Source organism: Phocoena sinus, chromosome 1 (assembly GCF_008692025.1).
Source record: "Phocoena sinus isolate mPhoSin1 chromosome 1, mPhoSin1.pri, whole genome shotgun sequence".
NCBI classification, from domain to species: Eukaryota; Metazoa; Chordata; class Mammalia; order Artiodactyla; family Phocoenidae; genus Phocoena; species Phocoena sinus.
Genome location: NC_045763.1, coordinates 20,001,899 through 20,025,602, shown reverse-complemented (window position 1 = coordinate 20,025,602; position 23,704 = coordinate 20,001,899). Strand labels below are relative to the sequence as shown.

Below are 23,704 nucleotides of genomic sequence, written 5' to 3'. Positions count from 1 at the left end.
AATCTGTACCGCCAGTCTCTATGGACAATTTAGTTAGGGTCTCTTTTAGAGTTCTATTCATTCTCTCTACCTGTCCTGAACTCTGGGGTCTATAGGCACAATGTAATTTCCAATCAGTCCCCAGGTATTTGGCCACACCCTGACTTACCTGGGCGACGAAGGCGGGACCATTATCTGATCCTATTACCTTTGGTGCCCCGAACCGGGGGAAAATTTCTTCTAAGATCTTTTTGGCCACCACAGTAGCTGTCTCCTTCTTCGTCGGGAAAGCTTCTACCCATCCTGAGAAGGTATCTATAAAAACTTCCTCTAGGAAACTGCTTCCGTCAGTAAACCAGGTAAGTCGGCGTTGGGGAGGGGCTGATCCATCAAGTCTGGTCTGCTACCGTGTGCTGCAGCCAGTACTTCCTGACAATCATGGATGACGGTAGTGTTTTTCAGGTCAGGGTCGGGTAACAAGGTGGCGGGTTGAGTCCTGTGGCTGATGTAAACTTAATACGATCTGAGTTTAACAGCAGGGCTTGGTAATGAGTCATTCTGGCATTTGTTAGCCATCTGTCGGGTGGCTGGCGAATCACACTTTCTAATGCATGGGGGGCTGTTATCGTTAAGTTCTGCCCCAAAGTCAGTTTGTCAGCATCTTTGACCAAAGCGGCCACCGCGGCGATTATTTTTAAACAGGCGGGCCATCCTGCTGCCACAGGATCCAATTTCTTTGATAGGTACGCAACCGGGCGATTCCAGGGGCCCAGTTTCTGAGTTAGTACTCCCTTTGCAATACCTTTATTTTCGGCCACGTACAGATGAAAAGGCTTAGTGATCCTTCCCCCGTTCCTTTTTTTAGGGCATTCTCTTGCCCAATGACCTTTTTCTTTACAGTAGGCACATTGGTCCTTGTCTAATGGCCGCCTTCTATCCGTTGTTCGCCCTTCCTGTCTATTTCTGTCTCTACTGTTTCCTCCTCTGACTACAGTGGCCAGTATCTTACTCAAATGTCTTTCTTGCCTCTTATCTCATCTTACCTCACGAGCCTCTTGTTCCTTCTGCTTTCTTTCTTCTCTTTCTTCTTCTGTCTCCCTCTTATTATATACCTTATCTGCCTCTTTTACTAAGTCCTGAAGGGAGAAACCTTGTAGGCCATCCAGCCTTTGTAACTTCTTTCTAATATCAGGGGCCGCCTGGTCAATAAAGGCCATTGCTATGGTGGCCTTATGTTCCTCAGAGGTTGGATCATAAGGAGTGAATCGTCTAAAAGCCTCCATTAAGCGTTCTAGGAACACGGTTGGCGATTCCTGGGGCCCCTGAGTTACCTCTTTTACCTTAGCCAAATTCGTGGGGCGCCTGGCCGCTCCATGGAGACCCGCCACCAGAGCCTGGAGATATATTTTCAGGTGCTCCTTACCTTCCGGGGTATTAAAGTCCCAATTCGGCCTGACGAGTGGAAACCCGGCATCAATCTCGTTAGGCAACTGGGTAGGTTGTCCATTGGCGCCTAACACATTCTTTTTAGCCTCCAGGAGAACCTGTTGCCTCTCCTCAGTTGTGAGGAGAGTCTGGAGGAGCTGTTGACAATCATCCCAGGTGGGTTGGTGGGAGAAGACAAGAGACTCTATTAAAGCAGTAAGAGCCTGTGGGTTTTCAGAGAAAGTAGGGTTATGCATCTTCCAATTATAAAGATCTGCAGAGGAAAAGGGCCAGTATTGAAGGGGCCTATTCCCGTGGTTATCGGGGGGGCCATATTCTCTAAGGGGTAAAGCAGTAGAATCCGGGGAAACAGCCCTCCGGCTTCTGGTGCCCGCCGAGGGACCCCCCCTCTCCGCCATAACAGGTGGCCCTACTGGTGCGGAGGGTTGTGAAGCTGGGGGTCCTAGGGGCGACATGGGATTTAGGGCCGGAGGATAAGGAGGTGGGGAATCTAGAAGAAGCAAATCAGACTGCAGGTCAGGATATATCGCCTTTGGCGGGTCCGGGGCAGCAGATGACTTTTCCGTGTCTGGGGTTTTCTTCAGGGCCAATATCTCCGATTGTGCTGGAGCGCATGCAGACGTGCCTGTTGAGGAAACAAAGGGCCGGACCCATGGAGGCGGGGAGAGAACTAGATCTTCCCAGACCAAGATATATGGTATCTGGTCTGGGTGTCCGTGGGGTCCTGTGTTAAAGACCCTAGACTTGACTAGCCCAACCTTATATAACAAAAAAGATCCTTCGGGTGGCCACCCTGTCTGAAATGTAGGCCACTCAGAGGTACACAGCGTTTGCCATTTTCCTTTCTTTACTTCTACCGAAAGGTTGTGGGCCCTAGCCCTAACTTCGGTCCAGTGGCTTAGGGTAAGAGAAAGAGGAGTCGTCATAGTTTGTCCCATTGTCGTCCGTCAAAAGAAAGATAATAGTACAGAAAAACAATAAAATTTCAAAAGACACACATTGATATTGCCGCCGCGAACTTAAACCCGAAACCAACTCAAATTCAGATGGCAGCTTATATAACCTGCCAGAACCAGCCGCCGCGAACTTAAACCCGAAACCAACTCAAATTCAGATGGCAGCTTATATAACCTGCCAGAACCAGATGAAGGGGAGACAAAATTTGTTCCTCCTTCCAGATGGACCACCAGGGCGTCCCCCGGGGCCCGTGGACACCAGCTTTCGGCACGTCTGCCTAGCCAGGAGTCCAATACAGATTCCACAGCAAGCCGGTTCACACGGCTTTTTCCTAATGGCGGCTAGCAACAAACAAACGACAAACAAACAGACAATTGGGCTCGAGCCTACCTGATACCTCCGACTCCCGATGTTCTTGTGACCCGGGGGCGAGTGGGGATCCCGGACGAGCCCCCAAATGTTAGACCCAAACGGTCTACGAGGGATTCCAACTCGCCAAAGAACCGCCAAGAGTCGAGAGCCGCTGCAACACGCAAGAGGTTTATTAGGAGCCGATGCACCGGGGTTCCCTGAACCTCACGCAGGAGGCCGATGGGGAACCCCTAAAAGCGGAATCACATACTTTTTATAGGTTTATTTATTCATAGGGCGGGTATATTCTCACAATGATTGGGTAAATGTGGTGACTTTTGAATTCATTGGCTTAGGAACTTTTGTCCCACCTTCTGGCCGTTATAGTTGTCTGTTCATTGTGGCGGTTAGGGCGTATACCTGTTACGGGCAACTGGAAAATTACCCGCTGTCTGGCAAGTCCCCGTCAACTGAAAAACTCCAAGAATTGGTTTCGATAGGGAGAAGGAGTGGCGCACGATAGGGAGAAGAATTGGTTTCGATAGGGAGAAGGAGTGGCGCACGATAGGGAGAAGAATTGGTTTACGGGAACAAGTGAGGGGGTGGAAAGTCCCTAAAGGCCCCACACCACTGGGTTTTAACTCTGACTGCCTGCCACACCCGAAGGTTAATTCCTCCAGACACAGACCTTGACGTATTCATCTGTATAGCTGCCCCAGATCTTAACCACAATGCCTGGAACATGGATGATGATCAACAGTTTGTTGAATGAACAGATGAATTCCCATTTCACAGATGAGAAAACTGAGGCTCCCAGAAGGAAATGATGATGATGATAACAATAATAATTGACATTTGTTATGTACCTACTATGTGCCAGACATATATTAAATTCATTTAGTTCCCACAATAATTCTAGGAGGTAGATACTATTATTACACTCAGTAAACAGATTAGGAAGCTGAGACTAGAGACATTTGGGATGGGGGGACAACTGAAGGAGACATAAGTCCAGGTCAGCAGCTCATTTGGGATAGGGAGCTGAGGGAAGGCATCATTCTTCATCCATCGGTCATTTATCCAGGCAAAGTTTACTGCAGCTAGATGCCCCGTATCTACGGGATCCTTAGTGCATGCTAGGCCCTGTGGTCGGTGGGCGAGCATTGCCTTGTCTCCCCTCTTCACCCTGGTCAGGCTGTGAGTGAGGCTGTTCACCCAGCACCTCGTGGACAACCCGCCAACAGGCCACCTTGAATGCCACATCCTCACGCCACGTGGCAATTTGGGTGGGAGAGAAAGGAAGTGCTCTTGTGGAAGGCGGGTAATGACTCCTCGCATCTTATTGGCCCTCATGCGGTAGAGTTTCCATCCCTGAACCAATCAGAGTGGTCTGAAGGATGCCATTGGTGGATTGACTCCACCTACTCGCTCCTGTCGCCTGAAGCTGAGAACCATAAATTCTCACCTCACTCAGGGAGCTGGCCCCTCCAAATCAAGGAGACCAGCCTTCCTGCCCCCTCCTGCTCTGGTTGGCTGTGGGATGTTCTGACTAGGCTGAATCATTCTCTCTCTTTCTCTCTCTCTCTCTGCAAACACCATGCACAAATCTTTCCCTCAAGCTTCCTACACTGTTGGTGGGAATGCAAATTGGTGCAGCCCCTATGGAGAACAGTATGGAGGTTTCTCAAAAAACTAAAAATAGAGTTGCCATATGACCCAGCAATCCCACTCCTGGGCATGTATCCGGACAAAACTATAATTCAAAAATTTCATGCACCCCTACGTTCATAGCAGCCCTATTACAATAGCCAAGACATGGAAACAACCTAAATGTCCATTGGCAGATGCATGGATAAAGATGATGTGGTACATATATACAATGGCATAGTACTCAGCCATAAAGAAGAATGAAACAATGTCATTTGCGGCAACAAGGATGGACCTAGAGGTTATCATACTAAGTGAAGTAAGTCAGAAAGAGAAAGACAAATACCATATGATACCACTTACATGTGGAATCTAAAATATGACACAAATGAACTTATCTGTGAATCAGAAACAGACTCACAGTGACAGAGAACAGACTTGTGGTTGCCAAGGGGGAGGGGGTGGGGGGAGGGACGGACTGGGGGTTTGGGGATTAGCAGAGGCAAACTATGATGTATAGGATGGATAAATAACAAGGTCCTACTGCATAGCACAGGGAACTATATTCAATATCCTGTGATAAACCATAATGGGGGGAAAAAGCCCCTCCCTCTAACTGCCAGAGGAATCCCAGGCTGCAGGAGACGTGCATCTGAGGGAGGCTGGTAGACTGAAGGAGGCCAGAGGCTTCACTCCCTGCCTGTGTGACCCTGCCTCTCTGAGCCTCAGTTTCCTCACCCGTGAGGACAAGATAACTCTACCAACCCCCTGGGGTTGTTGTGGAAGTGAATGAGGGTAGGTGGACCTAGGCCCCCAGGAGGGAAGCACTCAGAGAGATTTTCTCTTGTTTATTGGGGAGGGAGTGCAGAATATGGATTGAAAGGGGATCCGGAGGCTGACAGATTCTAGTGCTCATTCTTTCATCCAGCAAACATTTATGGAGCATCTGCTATGTGCCAGGCATGATACTGGGTGCCAGGGATACAGAAGTGAGCAAAACAGACAAAAGTCCCTGTCTTCATGGAACTGACTTTTTCTGTCAGGGAAAACAGACAAACCACAAAATAAGTAAAAAATTTTAATGTGATAGATAGTAATAAATACCGAGAAGAATAGAGCAGAGAAGAGGGATAGAGACTATTTGGTTAGCTGGTCAGAGAAGGGCTCATTGAGAAGGTGACACTTGAGTAAAGACAGGAAGAAGGTAAGGAAATGAGTCAGACATTTGGAAAAGAAAAATGGAGCTGTCACAGCCAAGAGAAGCCTAAAGAGACATGATGACTAAATGTAATGTGGTGTCCTAGATGGGGTCCTGGAACAGAAGAAGGACACTAGGGCTTCCCTGGAGGCGCAGTGGTTAGGAATCCACCTGCCAATGCAGGGGACATGGGCTCGAGCCCTGGTCCAGGAAGATCCCACATGCTGCGGAGCAACTAAGCCCGTGCACCACAACTGCTGAGCCCGCACGTCATAACTACTGAGCCCGCATGCCTAGAGCCCGTGCTCTGCAACAAGAGAAGCCACCGCAATGAGAAGCCCGCGCACCGCAACGAAGAGTAGTCCCCACTCGCCACAACTAGAGAAAGCCTGCGTGCAGTAACGAAGACCCAACGCAGCCAAAAATAAAATAAATTAAAAAAAAAGGAAAAAGGACACTACGTAAAAACTGAGGAAATCTGAATTAAGTGTGGATTTTAGTTAATAATGTATCGATATTGGTTCATTAATTGTAACAAAGTTACCATGTTAATGTATGATGTCAATAACAGGGGAAGCTGGGTGGGGAGTATAGGAACTTCTGTACTATCTTATCAATTTTTCTGTATACCTAAAACTGTTCTAAAATAAAATGTTTATCCAAAAATGGGGGAAGAGAGGGCAGCAAGTGCAAAGGTCCTGAGGCAGGAGTGTGCCTGGTGGGATTAGCAAGGAGGCATTGCTTGAGGGAGATTAGGAGGAGAGGAGATCAGAGAGGTAGGTGTACAGGCTGGTGGGACAGTGTAAGGACTCCTTTCTTTGCTGCGAGGAGTATATAGAACCACCGGGAGTCTTTGACATCATCTGATTTGTGATCTAACAGCACCTCTCTGGTTGCTTTGTTGAAACTGGACCATGGGGAGGGGGGCAAGGGCTGAAGCAGGAAGGCCAGTGAGGAGGTTCCTGCAGAAGTCTGGGCGAGAGAGGATAGTGGGTCAGGCCAGGATGGTAGCAGTGGAGGAGGTGAGAACAGGTCAAATTCTGGAAATATTTTCTTTTTCCAGGGGGAGAGCCGACCGGATTTGCTGACAGATTAGATGTGCAGTGTGAGAGAAAGAGAGCAGTCGGGGAGGATCCAGGGGTAGCCTGAGCAACTGGAAGGATGGAGGAAGACAGGTTTGGGAGGAAATTAGGAACTCGGTTTAAACAGATTGAGTTAGAGGAGTTGTCAAGAGGCATCTGGAAATACAAGTCTGGAGCTGAGGAGAGAGACCTAAACTGAAGATTATGAATGATGCTGGAGTCAGCAGCAAAGAAACAAAAGTTTAAACTCTGAAACCTGGGGAGGTGGGATCACCTTGGGGCAGGGAGGGTGAATGCTCAGGCGTGGACACACACACACACACATACACACACACACACACACACGTGAGTGTGCTTGCCACCATTTAAGCTTAGAGACTCACCCATTTAAGCTTAGAGACTTCCATGCCTTCGCTCATATCATCCTTGCAACAAACTCCCCAGCCTACTTCTCTTATGTTCTTCCTAAAACAGCCGGGAGGACTAGTGACATGATGGGTGAGGTGAAGTGCGAACCAGCCCAGTGCCCGGCAGGTACCTATTCGTTGACTTCTCACAGCAACAGTGTGACCTGGGGACCATTTTCATCACCCCCATTTGACAGATGAGGAAAGTGAGGCACAGAGAGCTCAGGTGACTTGGTCCAAGCTCTGTCCGACCGAAAGCATCCTAGCAGGTGGGTGTCACATCACCCCCTGCTGCTCTCACAAGGAATTCAGTTTATTCAGAGTCAGGGCTCATCAGTGGGCAGACAGCCTTATGCACAGGGCTTCCCCCACAAAGGCCCTGGTATCTGCTGAACCGCCTGCCACGCTGCCTGCACTGCCCCTGCTGGGCTAATTCCTTCGGTTCTCAGGACATTTTTGGCTTCCAGTGTGGTGGCCGGGATGGAGTGAACAGGGAGCACATTAGGCTGTCAGTTCCCACCCCCGGGGGCCCAGCTATATAGAGGCCTGGGAAGTTGTAACATGCTCTCCCAAAGCTATTTTTGATAGTTCAAAAAGGCTGCACAGGTGACTTGAAAGGTAGAATTCTCCTGCTTTTCAGCTCCACTGGCCCCTGCGGTGGATCAGAAGTCCTATGAGCAGTTACCTCCTGGACTAATACAGTATTGGCAGTAATCAATAATACACATAGTTACTTTTGTTTTTTGGTAAAGTCCTTATACGTGGAGCTCATGGGAGAGGAAGATAATGAAAGGGGCCTGGTGGCGGGAAGGCTAGGACCCACTGCCTGGGGCTTCATCTACTAGAACTATAGGTGTGGTGACTGTGGGCTTCTTGGTCCCCCAGCCCAGCAGCACCTTGGCTTCTTTTTTGTAACAACCTCTCTATTTTCGTGTGTAGCTTGGGGCAGGGGACACATGCTCTGGCCCCCACCGTGAAGCTGAGGGGGCCCAGGCTCCTGCTCTCCACCCCAAGGTTCAGCCTAAGGTTCAGCCCAGGGGAGGGCAGAAGACTCAAGCTTGCACAATTTCTCTCCATCAGTCAGCTTTTGCTGTGGTAACAAACAGCCCCCAACTCTCAGTGGCTTACACCAATAACTTCTCTTTGTGTTCACGGGCCCGACGGTTGGTTTGACTCGGCTCAGCTCCCAGCCAGGTACGGCCCCTCTCTGGGAAATACTGTTCTCCTGGCAGAGAGAGCCAGAGGCTAGCCTGAACCACTCAGGTTCACTTAAAGCTTCTGCTCAGATCTGGCACAGGTGCTGTCCACTCACATTCCAGAAACCAGCTGGCACCCGGGAGGGTGGATGTATAAGCCTCTCAGTGGGGCTGGAGTGGATGGCTGGGAACAATCATACACATCTACCACAGACTCTTACTCAAGAAAGGCTGGGTCACGGACTCATTTACCCCAGGGGCAGGGCCCGGGCCCCACTGAGCACTTCCTGCCTGCAAGACCCCGCACTGGCTGACTCCTGTCTTTCCCAGCTGGCTTCTCAGCTTCCAGACAACACTGTACGGGCTTGCCCTGTACCTTTGCATTCAATTCCCTTTTGGATTTACTGTCCGTGTCTATGGCTTGCAATATAAAAACCTCAGATAAGAAGAGAACACATAGTAACAACAAATTTAAGGTGATGCTAACAGAATTTCTTTTTGGAAACTGGAGGGCTAACAATTTAAACGGGTAAAATCACTGTGATAAATGTGGTTGGCAAGGGGAGTCCAGGACAAGGGCCAGAAGGGAAGCCCAGGGGCCAGACAGCAGAAGAGAGCCGACCAGGGTCTCTCCAGGGAAGGTGGGCAGACAGACCGGCTTCCCGGACAGCTCAGTTTGGCCAGCTAAAAACACCTTCGGTCCTGGCCCGGCCCCAGGCCTGCAAATGCCCATAACACCTGTCTGAGGCTCCAGACCCCCGCCAGGACTGAGGCTTCCTCTCGTTATCCTCTAGTTCCGCTTCTCAACCCTGACTGTACATTAGAAACCCCTGCAGAGTTTAAACAAAACAAAACAAAGCCCAGATTCCTCCCAGCCTGGTTAAATCAGGCTCTTTGGGGGTGGGCCCTGGGGAATGGGCATTTTTAAGAGCTCCCCAAGTGGTTCTAACGAGTGACCAGGGTTGAGACCTGAGGCCTACTTCTCCTACAGATTCTGCAGTGCATGGAGAGGGATGCCAGCCCCGGGATGCCAAGATATGTAGATTTTTCAGCAGAAAACAAACAAACAAAAATCTGGATGTGAAATCCCCAATTTTCAAATGTTGAGTTGTTGTTTTGGCTTTTTTTTTTTTTTTTTGCTGTACGCGGGCCTCTCACTGCTGTGGCCTCTCCCCTTGCGGAGCACAGGCTCCGGACGCGCAGGCTCAGCGGCCATGGCTCACGGGCCCAGCCGCTCCGCGGCATGTGGGATCCTCCTGGACCGGGGCACGAACCCGCGTCCCCTGCATCGGCAGGCGGACTCTCAACCACTGCGCCACCAGGGAAGCCCTGTTTTGGCTTTTAATTACTTTTAAAATGTGTTTTAAAAACCATTCTTTTTTATTATAAAAGTAATATTAGGTTTATGGTGGAAAATTTGGAATATACAGTGAAATGTAGAGAAGAAAATGAAAGTCACCTATAATCTTAACTGCCCCTTGGGTTCTGAATACGGAATGATTCCAGGACGTTCTGAAAGAAAGTTCCCACTTCAATGCGCTGGGGGAGAGGGGCCCCCCGGAGTCTTTTCCTGAGGAAACAGAGTTCCAATTCTTGAAAGCCTGGACATTCAACACCTTTAAAAGGCTGGTCCCTTAGACCTTTGATGCTTGTCAGAGACAGACTTTGAGAACCCACCTTATTTTTTAGATCAATATTTCTTCTTCCTAATACATAATAACAAAAATTACAATCAGAAAGAAAGAAATCTTTAGGGAAGAACCTCTGCTGTCCAGTGGAGACAGCGCTGGAGATGCAAAAAAGACCTCTGGCTAAGATCGCATGTGCCCTCTGGTGGCAGCTGGAGGGGATGGCTTCACAGGGCCGTCAAGTCAGTGGTTCTCAAAGTGGGGTCCCAGGACCCAGCCTCACCTGGACACTTGTCAGAAACAACTTTTCAGGCCCTACCTCAGTTCTTTTGAATCAGAAACTCTGAGTGTGGGACCCAGCAATTTGTGTTTTAACAAGCCATTTAGGCACTTCCAATAAGCCCTAAAGTTTGAGAACCATTGTTTTAGATAAGTACAGGCCTGGTACCAGATAATGTGTCAAAACAGCACAAACTCTGAGGACAAAAGGGAAGGAAATGGTGAAGGTGCTGGTGCTGGACAAACACCTCCTCAAGGTCCCTGCCCACACTCGGCCCCATCTCCCTCTCAGCCCTGAGGTATCTGGAGGCTGCAGAGTTGGGGAACAGGGGCAGAATGGACCACTCACTGCCCAGAGTAAACCCATCCAGGCTTCTTGGATGGGGCTTAAAAGGCCACACCACATTTTGTGAAACTAAGACTTGGATTCTTAGGACAGAGATCAGAGGTATAAGGGCAGGGTGATTCCAGAACCCTAGCAAGCCCATCCTGAGGGGATGTAAGACTTGAACTTCAGGTAGAGGCAGAGGAATGAAAAGCAAACACTGAGGTAGGAATAAAGCAGGAACAAAGTAAGCCCCAGGAAGGAGGGGGCCGAGAAAAGATGTGTGCTCCCCTTGGGCAGATGGATCAGTCTTTAACCAGATACCTTCCTGGAGGAAATGCTTTATAATTCGATTACTGTCAGAATGAAAAAGCCCCACATTGACTGAAGATGCAGCGGTGCTGGCACTCGGGGAAATTGGGTCTGAGGCTCCAACTGGATAGAAAACGCCTAGGCCCCCAGCAGGTTCCCTGCAGCGAGGCTTCCCTGACAGAGAAGTGATGGTTTTCAGGGCATCCAGCTGTTTAGGAAATCTCTGCACCTGGCAAAGTCAAGCAGGAGTTTGTAGAGAAAATCTGACAAGAAAAACAAGGTTTCAGCAGAAACCAGAGACAGGCAGATGGAAGCTGTCATGGTAAATACGCCACTTCAAATTTTCTCCTCCCCTAGAAACAGTTCTGTTTATACTGTCATTCTAACAGTAGTATTAGAGATGCTCTGATTCAGTTAAGACACTGTATTTCAGGTTACATGTCCAATCTATTAATTAACTTCATTCAGTAAGTATGCACTGAGCACCTACTGTGTGGCAGTCATTGTTCTAGGTTCTGGGGTTAAGCAGTAAACAGACGAAAATCTCTGCCCTCGAAGAGTTTACATTCTAATGGCGGGGAGGGGAGAGATAATAAACAAAATAAGCAAAATGTGTAACACTTTGAGTTCTTCATCTCCAGCTTGCCCCTCAAATATTAAGCTCTTGTTCTGAATTTTCAAAGCTGAACTAGGAGAGTGACAGTGTTGAGAGTCTTAGGGTTAGAAAAGTCAGCTCAGGCAGGGCTTCTAAACAAGTCATATGCAACTGAATCACCCGGAGACATTGTTAAAGTGCAGATTTAGACGGGGGCCTGGGGAAGAGCTCCCAGGTGCTGATGCTGCAGGCCCACAGCGCGCGCGCACCACACTGCTGAGGACCCCACTTGGGAGTCAGGCTGCGGGGATGGAGCTGGCCCGGAACGCAGACTCCCAGCCAGACAGGCCTCACGGCCGCTCCCTGCTGGAGCTCCAGCTCCTAACCTCAGCAGAGGCCCTAGCTAGTTCACAGAGCACTCCTCTCCCTGATTTCCACAGCAACTCCTTCCGGCAGGCTGGGCAGCCAGGAACAACACTCCTTCTTAGAGGGGAGGAAACAGCACCTACCCCAGGGAAGTTGTGCTGGTGGCAAAGCTGGGAGCAAACTCCCATCTCTGTCTAGAGGGCTTTGCCTGGCCTAGAACAGACTAGGGCCTTATAAAGAGGGGAGATGCTGCAGGCTTGTGAAGAAGCCAGCACAGCGGCAAACATCACTCAGAGTCACAGAAAACCAGGCACTTACGGGGCTCAAAGGGCCTTTAACCTAAACAGGTCTAGTTGCTGTGGCCCACCTGAAAACAGTTCACTAGTTGGCCTTCACTGAATTGGCTTTGGGGTGGGTTTCCAGTTTACCTGTCTGTCTCCCTCTGGCGTGATGTGAATTTCACAGGAAGCAATCTGATAGCAGCTGTTAAGAGATGTTCAGCCCTTCCAGGTGGCTTGCCATAGCCTGACTGAGGCAGCCAGGTGAGCCTGGGGACCTGGGATGGCAGGAGAAAGGACTATTCCCTTTTTTTAGGCTGGGAGCCATGAGGAATTACTCATTCTCATTTTATAGGATGTATTGGAAAGATGATCACAGAGGGAATGGGCACAAAATGGCTATTTCCTTATGTCAAGTTGGGAGACGCCAACAGAGGTTATTCGGCCAGTCAAAACACACTCAGCCCACGGTTTCTGTAAATATTTAACCATCCAGAATGGCAAACACTGCTTTATGGCATGTCATAAATGATACTGTACTAAGACGGAACCATTTCATGATGGGCCTAGAGCAACAAAGACAACAACTGGAGATCTCCTTGGTGGAAAAGAACATGACAATGAGAATGCTTTGGGCAGACACATTCCTTCAGGGAGGGCCAAGGCAAAAGCCAAGCCGCCAAGCCAAGGCGTTTCCCCTGGGGAACTCTGCTCACGGTATTAAGTGTGGTATGTTTGCAAGGGCCTAAATGGCTGGGACTCAGGAAGGCTATCTTGCAATAGGGACGGGGCTGAGGTGCCAAGAGCAGAATTTTCCGAAACTGGAGCCAAGATCAATTGTAACAATGGCCAAGAGAGGAAAACAGAGGCTGAGAGGGGCAGATGGCTTCTCAGAGGAAGAAAACAGACAAAGCCTCTAGAAACAAGGGAGGACTACAGAAGCGGATTGTAACAATGGCCAAGAGAGGAAAACAGAGGCTGAGAGGGGCAGATGGCTTCTCAGAGGAAGAAAACAGACAAAGCCTCTAGAAACAAGGGAGGACTACAGAAGCGGTTACCTTGGAGAGCAGTTCAGGATCTGCAGCAGATAGGAAACCTAATAGGGTATTGGTCACAAACTGGCCTGACAAGATTCTGGAAAATGGAAATTTGCTCTCAAAAATTTCTCACCAACTACCTTCCAACCCCACCCCTAACCTTTTTTTTTTTTTTTTTTTTTTTTTTTTTTGCGGTACGCTGGCCTCTCACTGTTGTGGAGACGCCCAGGCTCGGCGGCCATGGCTCATGGGCCCAGCCGCTCCGCAGCATGTGGGATCTTCCTGGACCGGGGCACGAACCCGTGTCCCCTGCATTGGCAGGCGGACTCTCAACTACTGCTTTTTTTAGGAAAGAAGGATTGTACCAGAAAACAAGGCAGCCTTGGTTCTACTCAGATGACAGAGAGAAAGGAAAAGGGAGGGAGGGAGAAAAAGGGAAGGAAAGAGGGAGGGAGGAAGGAGGGAAGAGGGACGGGGAGGAAGAGGGAGGGAGAGAGAATGAGAATGGATACATCCGAAGTAAGACTAGAACGAAAACTACTTGAGAGCCTGTATGGATTCATCCCAAATCCTGTAACCTGCGCCCCGCAGCACCCGTTGCCGGGGACACTGCCACTGTCAGGGTTCGGAAATGAGGACAGAACAAGAGTGAAGATCTAAGGCCCATTCAGAACAATCTACCTTGTGGTGCCCTCCTGAAAAGTTAAAAAGGCAGAAAACTAGTTTTATCTGTAAGAAAATGTTTATTCTTTTGAACCCCACAGGAAAAAAAAAAAAAAAAAGGAATGCAGCCAAGACCAAGTATTTAACCAAAATAGTGTCCCAAAAGGCAGCAAAATGGGGGAAACCTCAACACAAAGTCAGTGACAATTTTCCATGTTTTTGCACAAAGATGAAAAAAATCTGTGACAATTCTGAGTAACACTTCCATGGTGACAATTACACAAGATGATTCAAAAATGCAAAGTGGCAGCAACATGCATACCTGGCTAAAGCTAGAAGGTTTTAATCCCAAAATAAGATCAGTGATTAAAAAGGAAGATTCTTTTTAACACTTCTATCTTGCTGACTTGCTTGTCCTACTTAATTTGCTTTAAATGAGACATACATGCCAATTAACAGGAAATTTTAGAACTATGTCCTTCCAGAATCCATGGCAAGGAAGTCAAACCATTCTATTTGGTTTCTTAATTTTCCTAGGTTCCAAATACAATTTTGCTTTGCCCCTCCCTCTCCCAGCCCCTCCCTCCACCCCCTCCCTGATTCTTAAACACTTCCAAAGGTTGCCAGTGCAAACACTTTTCTACCAATGTATAATATACACTTGAGACTGAAATCTTTGTGCAGAGTTTTGAGTTTTAAACTCTTTAAAAAAAAAAAAACAAAACAACAAACCTTCCTTGGCACAAGAGCTGAGGAATTGTCAAGTTTCTTTTAAACCGTCAAACACAAGATGACGAAAAGTGGAAAGCACAGTTAAAGGAAATTTTAAAAAGATAAAACAAAACAAAACCTAGAACTGCAGCTTTTATTAGCCGGCATTGCAGTCTCTCGAACACAAACACCGCCCAGCTCCCCTTCCCAGGGTGCTTGCCTCGAGACAAGTCCAGAACACTGTGGTGCTTTCAATGAAAGGAAACAGAAGGTGTGGCTGAAGTGGTACCGAACAGCCCAGCTACCCACCAGTTCTATAGCAGGATCCGTAGTGAGCTTGACACAGAGAGAAGGTAGATGATGGTAAAGGGGGAAATTGTTTAAAATCAAGTTTCCTCTTGAAATGTCTTTTCCCAAGGCACTGTGAACAAGACTGCTGCTAGCAATTTTCTAGGACTAAACACACCGATGGGAAGATACACACTTCAGACACAACCCCTGTTACATTCTCACAGCTGGTCTCATCACCTGAGTCTCTCCCCTCGGCTGAAATGACACTCCTTGAATTTGTTTGGTCCTTGGAGGGGTAATCAATTTTTGTTTTCTGTAATTTTAGTAACCATTTTCTTTAATGCAGCCATAGCATCAAAGCTGTGTTAGGTTATTTAAACCTTTCACACTAAAAACTAAGTTTTCATTGTCATCCCATGTGAATCCAACGTGCAGGTTTTGCTTGCTGATTTAAGAACAAAACAAAACAAAAATAAAGGGTTGAGAAGGAAAAACTCTGCTTTTTTTTTTTTTTTCTTCAAGAGGAAACTGTAAGAATACATAAAAGGCAAAATTGGCTACTTGAAATCCAAGAACGGTTTTAATGTAATGGCCGAGAAAAATAAACTGCAAAGTTCTGTGAGGTCTTCTAAAAACTTACAAGAAAAACTGGTGGGCAGTTCTAATCAGACTTGGATGTTATCTTTCCCCCCCTTTTTAAAAACGACAACATATACAGTCCCACAAAATACAATATAAACTTTTTTTAATCTTGACTGCCAGAGACGCTCCTTTGTGATGCTTTCTGATAACCAAAGCCTGGAAAAAACACACTGCTGGCCTTCATTTCTTCAGGGGCTGGTAAACAGAGGCATTGGGATCGAGTCCAGAGGGGCTGGTCTCCACAAATTTGGAAGAGTAGTGTGGGGAAACGGGGCTCAAGGGGCTGGCGGCGGCACTGTATGTTATGCTGGGCATGACGGCCATGACTTCGGCTATCTTCTGTTTTAGGTCCTTGATTTCCTGGTCTTTCTGAAGAATTTGTCCTGGAAGATCAAAGACCCACCATTAGTGAGAAGGGAGCGTTCACCCACCAGAGTGCCCTCTTGGGCCCACTGATCCCAAATGGATTCGACTCCAGCTTTGATGGTTTGTAAGGGGAGACACATTTTTCCAGTAATGTGCCAAACAGTAAATATTTAAACACTGTGAGCCACACACTGTCCTTGTCGTTTTTTGTTTTTTTTTTTATTTTAAACCATAGAAAACTGCAAAAACCATTCTTGGCCCACGGGTGGTACAAGAAAAGGTGGCAGGCCAGATGTGGCCTACGGGTCATGGCGTCAAGAGGAACTGCGTTTAGGTAGGTGTGACGAAGCAAAGAGCTCAATCTCCAGGAGCCACATTTTGAGCTCGGCAGTCACCAGGGCAGCCGAAGAGGGTGCTTCTTTTGAACTAGGGCTCTACCTCTTGCGCGGAAACATTTTTCTGGGAGGATGGACTATCTCGGAGTATGAGACCAAGGAATCCAACCAGCTCCTGCCTGCCGCAGGGCTGCTTCCCTTTCTGTGCTTCTCCAATGCTCTCTGTGTTAACTCGTGAGGTTTCTGTTTCTACTGCCTCACAAAGCTTTCCCTGCTCCTTCCATCTAAATCAGACCCTACCCCCAGCCCCCGACTCCTCGATTCTCAACACACCCTAAACTTTCCTTTCTGTCACTTTATTCTTTGTAATAATGATAATAATTACAATAGCTAACACGTATGTGCCAGGCACTGTTCTAAGTGCTTACGTAGACTAACTCATTTATTTATCCCAACAACCCTATCAGATGGGAATTATCATCATCATCATCCATTTTATAGATGAGGAAACCAGGGCACAGAGAGGTTGAGGGACAAGAGCTGGGATTCAAGATGATGCAGTTTGGCTCTGGAGTCTGCACTCCTGCCGACTGCATTTTTCTGTCTCCGGTGAGTGTTCATTTGGGTGATGATTTGTGTCCATCATCTCTCCACTGGCCCATGAGCTCCATGAGGGCTGAGACTGTCTCCCCATTTTTGTCCTTGCCAAATCCCTAGTGCCCAGCCCAGTGGAAAGCTGAGGCCCTGCAAGGTGTGTATCTTGCCCAAAGTCATTCAGTTATTAATGACTAAGCAGGATTTAAACCCAGGACCACTTTGTTCCAAAGCCCATGCAATTTCCATCATGCTTTGATGCTCCCTGGTCTACTAGAGGAAGAACACTTAGGAGTAGCCCTTCAGAAATTTAAATGCTGAAAAAAGGAAGAGATTGTATTTGAGTTGCACTCACTTTGAGTCCTACAGAAGACGGTAATATATTTAAAATGTAAGAGAGCATGGTGGCGTATTTTAAAAAATGATACAGTAGATGAAAGCCATTTTGGAACCAAGATGAATCAAATGATATAGAAAGTAGGAAGGAGAAACCCAGCAAGGGGCTTGATTTAAATTATGAAGTTGGGTTCTTATTAGAATATTCCAAGCATGAGCATGACAGTGGAGGGGAGTAGTGGGAAAGGCGGCAGCAAAGAGCCGCCCCGCTCTGGCTTCCTTCATGTCCCCTCAGCTTCAAGTAAGCATCAAATACCCTCCTTCCCTTTGAACGAAGTAAGCCTCAGATGAATAAAATACCTAACAGCATCTGATATATAAGCCACTGTATCTTTTTTCCATGAAGATTTAAGTTTGATTTCTTTAATCAGTAACATACAAACACTCCCAGAGCTTTGGAAAAGACAGTTCTCTTTGCTTTACGAGAATTTCTGGGCCAACAAGGAAGCATCATCTGTGCTGGGAAGCCAAGTTCCCCTCGGCTGCTCTGAGACCCAGGTGCTGCTTCACTCCAGCAGACAACCTCTTTCAAGTCTGCAAATCCAAGTAAAAGGGATGAGGCAGAGAGAGGGTAGCCACTTCTCAGGGAGCTGAGCCAGGCAGGCAAAACACCAGCGTATGGTCAGAAATTTAGCAGGATTCCCAGGAACCTTCTTTTTTTTTTTTTTTTGCGGTACGCGGGCCTCTCACTGTTGCGGCCCCTCCCGCTGTGGAGCACAGGCTCCGGACGCGCAGGCCCAGTGGCCATGGCCCACGGGCCCAGTGGCTCCGCGGCACGCGGGACCCTCCAGGACCGGGGTACAAACCCGCCCCCCCTGCATCGGCAGGCAGACTCTCAACCACCGTGCCACCAGGGAAGCCCCCCAGGAACCTTCTTTTTAAATGCCTTTCCCTGAGTCCACAGATTCATAAGACTGGTTCTCAACCCCTTCTCTTCTTGCTCTGCACTGCCATCCCAAGCCAATCCTACGGCTTCACTGACTTCTCACAACTTCTACATCCCACCCCCAACCCCGGGGTTCTGGCCTTTTCTCTGGGGTTTAAGGCCCCAAATTCCCACTGACTGATGAAGATCTTTAGGCCGAGTGTCCGGTAGGCAACTCCAGATCAAAGCATCCCAAACCAAACTCATTCCCTCTTCTCATTCCTTAATCTGTTTTGTTCTTCTTCCATGGTTCCCGCAACCCTGTTGGAACACGTCACCTGCTTCCTCCTCAAAATCTAGGGGATACATCCTCTAGTACAGCTTCATTCACGGTCCTACTAATCTACTCTCTTCTTCCATGTCCCCCAGCTAGAGGCCACTGGACTGCTTACGTGGACATTCTCAACACTGTCCTTCCTTTGCTTAAATGCCATTCCCTCAGGTAACAATGTTCTTCCCTGCCATTCTCTGCTCTCAGAATTCATCCTTCGAAGTCCACTCAATGGTCCCTCCCTTATGAAGCCACCCTGATCTCTCCTCTGTCCTTTCAAGCCATGGCAGCAGGCCTCGTGCGTGTGCGTGGCTTTCCCTAGTGCAGCACTTCCCACAGTGTCCATGTTGTCCTCATGCTAATACTAAGACATTTATCCGCCTTCTTCACGTGCATTCCCTCATGAGCCTAAGTGGAGTCTTCCAGGAGCAACATGGCAAGTGAAATAACAATAGACTGAATGTAGAAACAGAGACGAGAATTGAAATATCCTCTATTAAGCCAGAAATTAAAGAGATTTGCTAAATGTAAAACAATACTGCTTTTCTCACTAAATTTTTTTTGTTTCGAGAAATAGTTATTTTCATAAAATGTTACGTTAACACGTAATATGTTTATTACATTATTTTTTTAATGAATTAATAAATGTTTTAGGTTTTACTTTCTAATACGTCAATATTGGTAGACATAATTCACTTGAAAAACACCTCCCTTGGGGTACTCAATAATTTTAAGAGTGTAAAGGGGTCCCTAAGACCAAAAAGTTTGAGCACAACTACCTTAGCGGATCCCCAGCTAGACTATGTCTTGTTCGTCTTTGTCTCCCCTTCACCTTCTACTAAAATGCTTTATGCAGAGCAAGTGTGAACGCTCTGTAAGTACCTGCTGAAATATTCTTTTCCTTCTATGAAGTCAACTGTTTGAAAAATTTTTTCAGTAATCTATTGGTGGCTTATCAATTTCTTGAACAAAATCTAAATTTCTTTTCATCAGGTCATGTCAGGTCTCTGTTCAGAAGCTTTCCAAAGTTTCCCATGTCACGCAGAGTAAAGTCCAAAGTTCTTTCCATAGGCTGCAAAGTTTGGCAGAATGTGGCTCCTGCTACTTTTGACCCTAAAAACTCTCCCCGTCACTCAGGCTGCAGCCCCAGTGGCCACGACACATGTGCTTTTCCCCTAGAGACTTAAATGGCTCACTCACTCTCTTCCTCTCAGTCTCTGTTCAAATGCTACCTACTCAAAGGCTCTTCCATGTCCTCCATGTCAAAGCAGCAGCCCTACACACACACACAGCCTGCGTCACCACTGCTTTATTTTCTTCACTGCACCCATCAGATATTATATATTTGCTTGTTACTGTCTGTCCCCTTAGGGGTTTGCACAGTGCCTGGCATGTAGTAAGTCTCAGTAATATCTGCCGAGGGAACAGCCTGCTCTCCAGACTTTCCTCCCTCCACTCCCTCATCTGCAGCCTCCACTCCAGCAAAGCAGAGCCAGCTGCCGCTCTGAACACATCAGGCCCTCCTAGCTTCCCTGGCCTTGCTCGAGCTGTTTCTTCTGTTCAGATGCCTCTCTACCCCTCACCGCCACTACACCGCTTCTTCACTGGGCTAACCCCTTCTCATCATTCAAGACCCAGCTCAGACATCAGCTCCCCTGAGAAAAAGCCCTCTCTAACTCTCCAGACTGGCTGAGTCCCTGGCTCTCTATGTTCCCACAGGCCCTGTACATCCTGTTACGTCAGCGTCCTTTGGTGACTCTGCAGCTCTCTATTTCTTCTACAACACTCTGAGCTCCTTGAGCAGAGAAACTCACTCTTCCCTGTGTGCCCTGCACTTGGTATGTTCTCATCTCAAAATATGTCTGCAGAATGAATTAATGTGATGATTCCTAGATGTCCACGGTGGGTACTTATCAAACCACTTGAAGAGGAAACGGAAATGCCTTTGGTTTGAGCTCTAAGGGAGCTCTGCTCTCCGTGTCCCCAGGCATTCTCAGCCATGCTGCGTGACCTGGGCTGTTCTCCTACCTTGGGCAATCTCGAGCTGTCGCTTTGCATCCCCCAGTGCGGAGAACAGGTCCAGCTTGATTCTTGTCTCTGCGCTCAGGCTGTTCTCCAGGTGCTGCGTTTTATCTTGCATGGCTGAGAGGGCTGACATTAACACCTCAGTGTCCTTCTCATTTTCCTTATACTTCCGAAGCTCCTATCAATATCAACAAAGCAGCAATGTTACAAGATAGTTTTGGCATCGATGTCTACAAATTAGCCTGAAATCACAAATAAAATCCCACTATTATTGACCTGGCCCCTAGAACACAGAATCCTGGTGTTTCATGGGTTTAGACCTCGCCCCTTAGAGGGAGTGCAAAATGTATTTATACAGTGATGTGCACATACAAAACGATAATTGTATTGGGCTTTTTGAGATAACTGTGGACTCTGTCTCCAAATAAAACACTTTCGGGCTTCCCTGGTAGCGCAGTGGTTAAGAATCTGCCTGGCAATGCAGGGGACACGGGTTTGAGTCCTGGCCTGGGAAGATCCCACATGCCACGGAGCAACTAAGCCTGTGCACCACAGCTACTGAGGCTACGCTCTAGAGGCCGGGAGCCACAACTACTGAGCCCACGAGCCACAACTACTGAGCCCGTGTGCCACAACTACTGAAGACCGTGCACCTAGAGCCCATGCTCCGCAACAAGAGAAGTCACCATAAGGAGAAGCCTGTGCACTACAACGAAGAGTAGCCGCAACGAAGACCCAACACAGCCAAAAATAAATAAATTAAATAAATAAATTTAAAAATATATATATACAACACTTTCTTACAATCCTAATTCAGAACCACAAAGAACTGTTTCCCTGCTGCCGGCTGCAAATGTTGCTGTAATGCTGTAGTCAAACGTGCGAAAACTCTACTCTCAACCTACACTAAAAATGTTAATTATTTTGACAGCGTATACTGAAAAATAGGCCCACTTAAAACAGCAGATAATGTAGCCTATATATATGTGTGTGTGTGCCCATGTGTGTGTGTGTATATATATATATATATATATATATATATATATATATATGCTGATATTTTTTTCATTTTAAGAGAGAAATCAAAACTTATTATAGTCAATTAAAAACGACTTAAAAGTTCAAAGAAGAAAATAAAAATCACCCAAAATCCCAATGCTGCAAAAAATTTGATCTATTTTCTTTTAGTCTTTTTTAAGTATACGTGTATCTTTCAGCATAATTGAAATCAAACTACACATACAATTTTTTAAAAACATATAATCTCAACTGTTCTTTGAAAATGCAATTTTTATTGGCTGTTTAATATTCCTACATGTATATGTACCATAATTTATTAAACAAATCTCCCATTGTTAAGATTATTTCCAATTTTTTTGCATTTATATACCACTATGATGAACATCTCTGTATATCAATCATCGGTGAGACTTTTAAATATTTACCTTAAGGATGGAGTCTGAGGAAAATATTTTTTAAAAATACGTGACCTTTTCCAGAAAGTTACACTTCCACCAGCAACATAATACGAGGCCTACTGCGTTGTATCCTCACCCAGGCTGATATTAGCGTTTACAAATGCTTTGCTGATTTCACAAGAGATAAGTGATATCCAATTTTAATCTATCTGTCTTTGGTGACAGATGAGGATATATTCTTACATTGTTATCAGTCATTTATATTTCTTCTGTGAATTATCTGTTCATATAGTTTGCCTACTTTCTGTGTATTTGAGCTTTTCTTAGCAATCTTTATGAGCTATTTACATATTGAGAATTCTTTTTTTTTTTTTGCGGTACGCGGGCCTCTCACTGTTGTGGCCTCTCTCGTTGAGGAGCACAGGCTCCGGACGCGCAGGCTCAGCGGCCATGGCTCACGGGCCCAGCTGCTCCGCGGCATGTGGGATCTTCCCAGACCGGGGCACGAACCCGTGTCCCCTGCATCGGCAGGCGGACTCTCAACCACTGCGCCACCAGGGAAGCCCCCTAATTCTTTTTTTTATAATATTTGTTGCAATATCTGTACCCTCCCCAATTGATTTTTTCATTTTTTTTTCACTTTGTGATTTAAAACAAAATGGTATTTTTCCCTGGATTCAACTCTTCCTCTGGAATTTATTTTTGTGTGGTGTGAGATGAGCATCTCATTTTATTTTATTTTTTCCCATTGTCTAGCTGTTCCTCAGCCTTTCACTGACTAACACTTGCTGTTCCATCCATTTCTTTCTTTTTTTTAAAATAAATTTATTTATTTATGGCTGCATTGTTGCTGTGCGCAGGCTTTCTCTAGTTGCGGTGAGTGGCGGCTACTCTTCATTGTGGTGTGCGGGCTTCTCATTGCGGTGGCTTCTCTTGTTGCAGAGCATGGGCTCTAGGTGTGCAGGCTTCAGTAGTTGTGGCACATGGGCTTAAGTTGCTCCGCAGCATGTGGGATCTTCCTGGACCAGGGCTCGAACCCGTGTCCCCTACATTGGCAGGCGGATTCTTAACCACTGCGCCACCAGAGAAGCTCTCCATCCATTTCTGATGCCACCTTCACTGAACACTAAGTTAGGCTTTGTCTCTGGGTCACCTATTCTACCCCACTGACCTACCACTAATTTCTTATGGGCTCCATATGACTCAAATTACTGTAACTTTACAACTTATAACATTAGCCTTAAACATCCCTTTGAAGACCCAATGCCACCAAATACTTGGCTAAGGTACACACAGCCCCAAAACTGGCTATGTCCACAGCACTGGCAGCTTTCCTCCCCATGCATTGCCTAGAGTGGCCATCTGTGAAGCTGAGAGCCATCCAAAATGGTCAATTCCCTGGCGATGGACAGAGAATTAGGGCTAAGAAGAGGTGTATACGTTCCAAAGCACACTCATCTGGCCTATAACCTGAAAAAGTGAAATGAATCTCCCGGAAGTCAAATTCTGGTATAAAACATGTCAAGGACCATTAACATTTCTGGCTTGTCTTAGAATCCAGATAAACTAAATATGACTTGAATGAGCTGGACAGGTGAGAGCTTCTTTTGGTCATACAGAGATTTTCAGATGCAATGGGGTTTGGCCTGTATCAGAAGGCCTGTATCTCTACACGGAAGCACGGAGCACAAACCTAACACGGAAGAGGAATTCAAGCGCGATGAAGTCTGTTTTTCCTCCTTTACCTGAACTTTCAGTTCTAGTTCTCTGATCTGGTCTTCTTTCACCTTCATGTCCATTGTGAGCTTCTTGCCCTCTGCTTCTAATTCTCTGATCCGATTCCGTAAGGTTTCGGTGCACTCTCCCCTTATGAAAAAGAAGAGAAGGGAGAAAGAGGATCTAAAGACTCTAGGTTTGATTATATGGCAGGACTGGTATTTTTCTTAAACTCCAGAGTCAGACTTTAGCTTTTGGCTCAGTCTGC

General features: G+C 46.9%; 1 protein-coding gene across 1 annotated transcript in view; it reads right to left on the bottom strand.

The window, feature by feature from the left end:
• Positions 1-13,806: 13,806 nt before the first annotated feature.
• Positions 13,807-23,704, bottom strand: part of MACO1 (macoilin 1) — a 57,839-nt gene continuing 47,941 nt past the window's right edge. Inside the window, exons 9-11 of the mRNA XM_032639495.1 lie at positions 23,466-23,586; positions 20,306-20,480; positions 13,807-15,773 (exon numbers count right to left, since the gene is read on the bottom strand). Coding sequence (XP_032495386.1) covers positions 15,571-15,773; positions 20,306-20,480; positions 23,466-23,586 — 499 coding nt within the window. The 3' untranslated portion in view covers positions 13,807-15,570. The remainder of the gene's footprint in view (positions 15,774-20,305; positions 20,481-23,465; positions 23,587-23,704) is intronic.